General features: G+C 32.6%; 1 protein-coding gene across 1 annotated transcript in view; it reads right to left on the reverse strand.

The window, feature by feature from the left end:
• Window positions 1-1198: 1198 nt before the first annotated feature.
• Window positions 1199-2543, reverse strand: part of LOC106476291 (synaptotagmin-10-like) — a 13172-nt gene continuing 11827 nt past the window's right edge. The window contains exon 6 of the mRNA XM_013936952.2: window positions 1199-1869. Coding sequence (XP_013792406.1) covers window positions 1710-1869 — 160 coding nt within the window. The 3' untranslated portion in view covers window positions 1199-1709. The remainder of the gene's footprint in view (window positions 1870-2543) is intronic.

Consider the following 2543-nt stretch of genomic DNA (forward strand, 5'->3'; position numbering starts at 1 on the left):
TCATAGAGCTGACTAGATTATTTATAAATATAAAGAGATACGTAGTTACAACTTATTCCTAACGATTGTGTAGAGTACAGGAATATAACAAATTGTTGCATGTAGGCTACATGTATTACGTTGTTCATAGCAACCAACTTATTCCTAAAGGTTGTGTAGAGTACAGGAATATAACAAATTGTTGCATGTAGGTTACATGTATTACGTTGTTCATAGCAACCAACTTATTCCTAAAGGTTGTGTAGAGTACGGGAACATAACAAATTGTTGCATGTAGTTTACATGTATTATGTTGCTCATAGCTATTAAATTGTCTTTGCATTATTTATTTTTTCACAAATGAATTAGAAAAAAACAATTTAAGCAAACATGTTCATTTTATAAAATCACTAATAAAATTTTAGCAAAATTATGGTCGATCTTAAGCATTTATCATACCACTGATTGGAACTCAGATTTATATTTTGTTTGCGACAAGCCACTGTCCATGAGGCCATTCGTTAAACACCATCATTTTTCACTGAGTTAGATTATACAGCCAAATGTTTACTTGACACGCCATTTTTAAACATTTTGCACTCGGAAGTGGAATGTGGAAAAACATACCTGTCTTATAACGTGATTTGTTACATTTCTTAGGCCTAATATTGTGAACAAAATAGAACTACAAACAACATCAGATACGATTTTCAAGTAAGACGACAAACAACTCAGATAAACGTTTTTAAATTATACTCGACGTTTCGGTTTATGCCTTTTTCGAGGGTCTCGCAAAATTTTGAAATTTAAAATCAGTTTTGAAACCTGTAACGTCCCAAGATAAAGGTATAGGCGAAACGTGAGGTAGAATAAAAAACACGTTTACCTGATGCTGTTTGTAGTTTTTCTTGAAAATGGTTCCCGTTCTTCCGTCAGCACTGAAACTTAAAAAATAAAATAAAAAATTAGATACTTAAGTAAGTTTTACCATTTTTCATCTTAAAGACCACAGAAAGTAAAGAGTTTAACGGGTTTTAGTTTCCTGTTGTGCTGATTTATAAGAGTTAACGGGTTTTAGTTTTCTGTTGTGCTGATTTATTAGAGTTAACAGGTTTTAGTTTTCTGTTGTGCTGATTTATTAGAGTTAACAGGTTTTAGTTTTCTGTTGTGCTCATTTGTAAGAGCTCACGGGTTTTCAGTACAACAGAAAACTCTGATTTATAAGAGTTAACGGGTTTTAGTTTTCTGTTGTGCTGATTTGTAAGAGCTCACGGGTTTTAGTTTTCTATTGTGCTGATTTATATGGATATATTTTTCTTGCTTGTTCTACAGTGTCACCTTTATTAATGTATACATTTCCCGTAAGTTATTTTAATTATGATATTTGAAGTTAGATTACCTTTGATCCTAAGAACTTAATCATATAAAAAATGTTTCGAATACTTTCAAACTCAGAAGCAACAATCGTGATGAATTTTAGATGATACGATTAACATGTTCAAAAAGATTGGTTGCCATTTTTCTGGTACAAGTTTGAATGCATCTTTGAAAAAGACACGAACAAACTGTACAAACTGTAACAAACAACTTCACAAACAGAGACAAGAATCAAACTCGATCTCTATCCTACTACGACATTTTCAGATTATTCTGTTGACATTCCACTCCACCTAGCGTTCATCCTTGACATTCTACTCCACCTAGCGCTCATCCCATGTTGATGAACTTGATTATTCCACTTCTTGATAGCCTTGCATATTCTCCGCTAGAGGGTACCACTGAGCAACGGGCTTACGAGGATTTTCGATCATTTCTATCCAGTGATCACGTCCGAGGCCAATACAACCGCTTCCAATAGCACAACATCCCATAATCTCGTTAGTCCCGACCCTATGAGCGGGATAACATTTTGTTTTATTTTTTATCATATACAATAGAATTAGCTAAAAAATATCAGTCAGAGAAACCCAGACATAAAGCATCCTCTGAATTAGTTATGAGTTGATTCTTTAATTTTAAGTTGTTGTATGTAACATTTGTAGGACTGTAGTTTCATATACAGCTGAGGTTCTATTTATCTTGAGTTCTTATTTCATAATATACCACGATTTAGACACCCAAAGTATATTGTTTTACTTTTAAATTACCAGGAATTTTTCTCCAAGTGTGTATTAAATAGAATTGTGTCATTAAAAGTTTTCTTTAACTATTTTTTCGGGAAGAAAGAAAAATATAGTACATTTTGTATTCTTTATCTTTTAAATCAGCCCCGGGCATTGGACGTGCAATCTGCAGGTCACGGGATTGAAACATGTCACCGAAAATACTCACCCTTTCAGTCACGTGGGGATTATAATGTCATAGGTAATCCTATTATAATGTTATGGGTAATCCTATTATAATATCATTGATAATCCTATTATAATGTCATGGGTAATCCTATAATATCATTGGTAATCCTATGATAATATAATTGGTAATCCTATTATAAATGCATTGATAATTCTATTATAATGTTATGGGCAATCCTATTATAATGTCATGGGTAATCCTATTATAATACC

The sequence above is a fragment of the Limulus polyphemus genome, unplaced genomic scaffold (genome assembly GCF_000517525.1).
Source record: "Limulus polyphemus unplaced genomic scaffold, Limulus_polyphemus-2.1.2 Scaffold10208, whole genome shotgun sequence".
Taxonomy (NCBI): domain Eukaryota; kingdom Metazoa; phylum Arthropoda; class Merostomata; order Xiphosura; family Limulidae; genus Limulus; species Limulus polyphemus.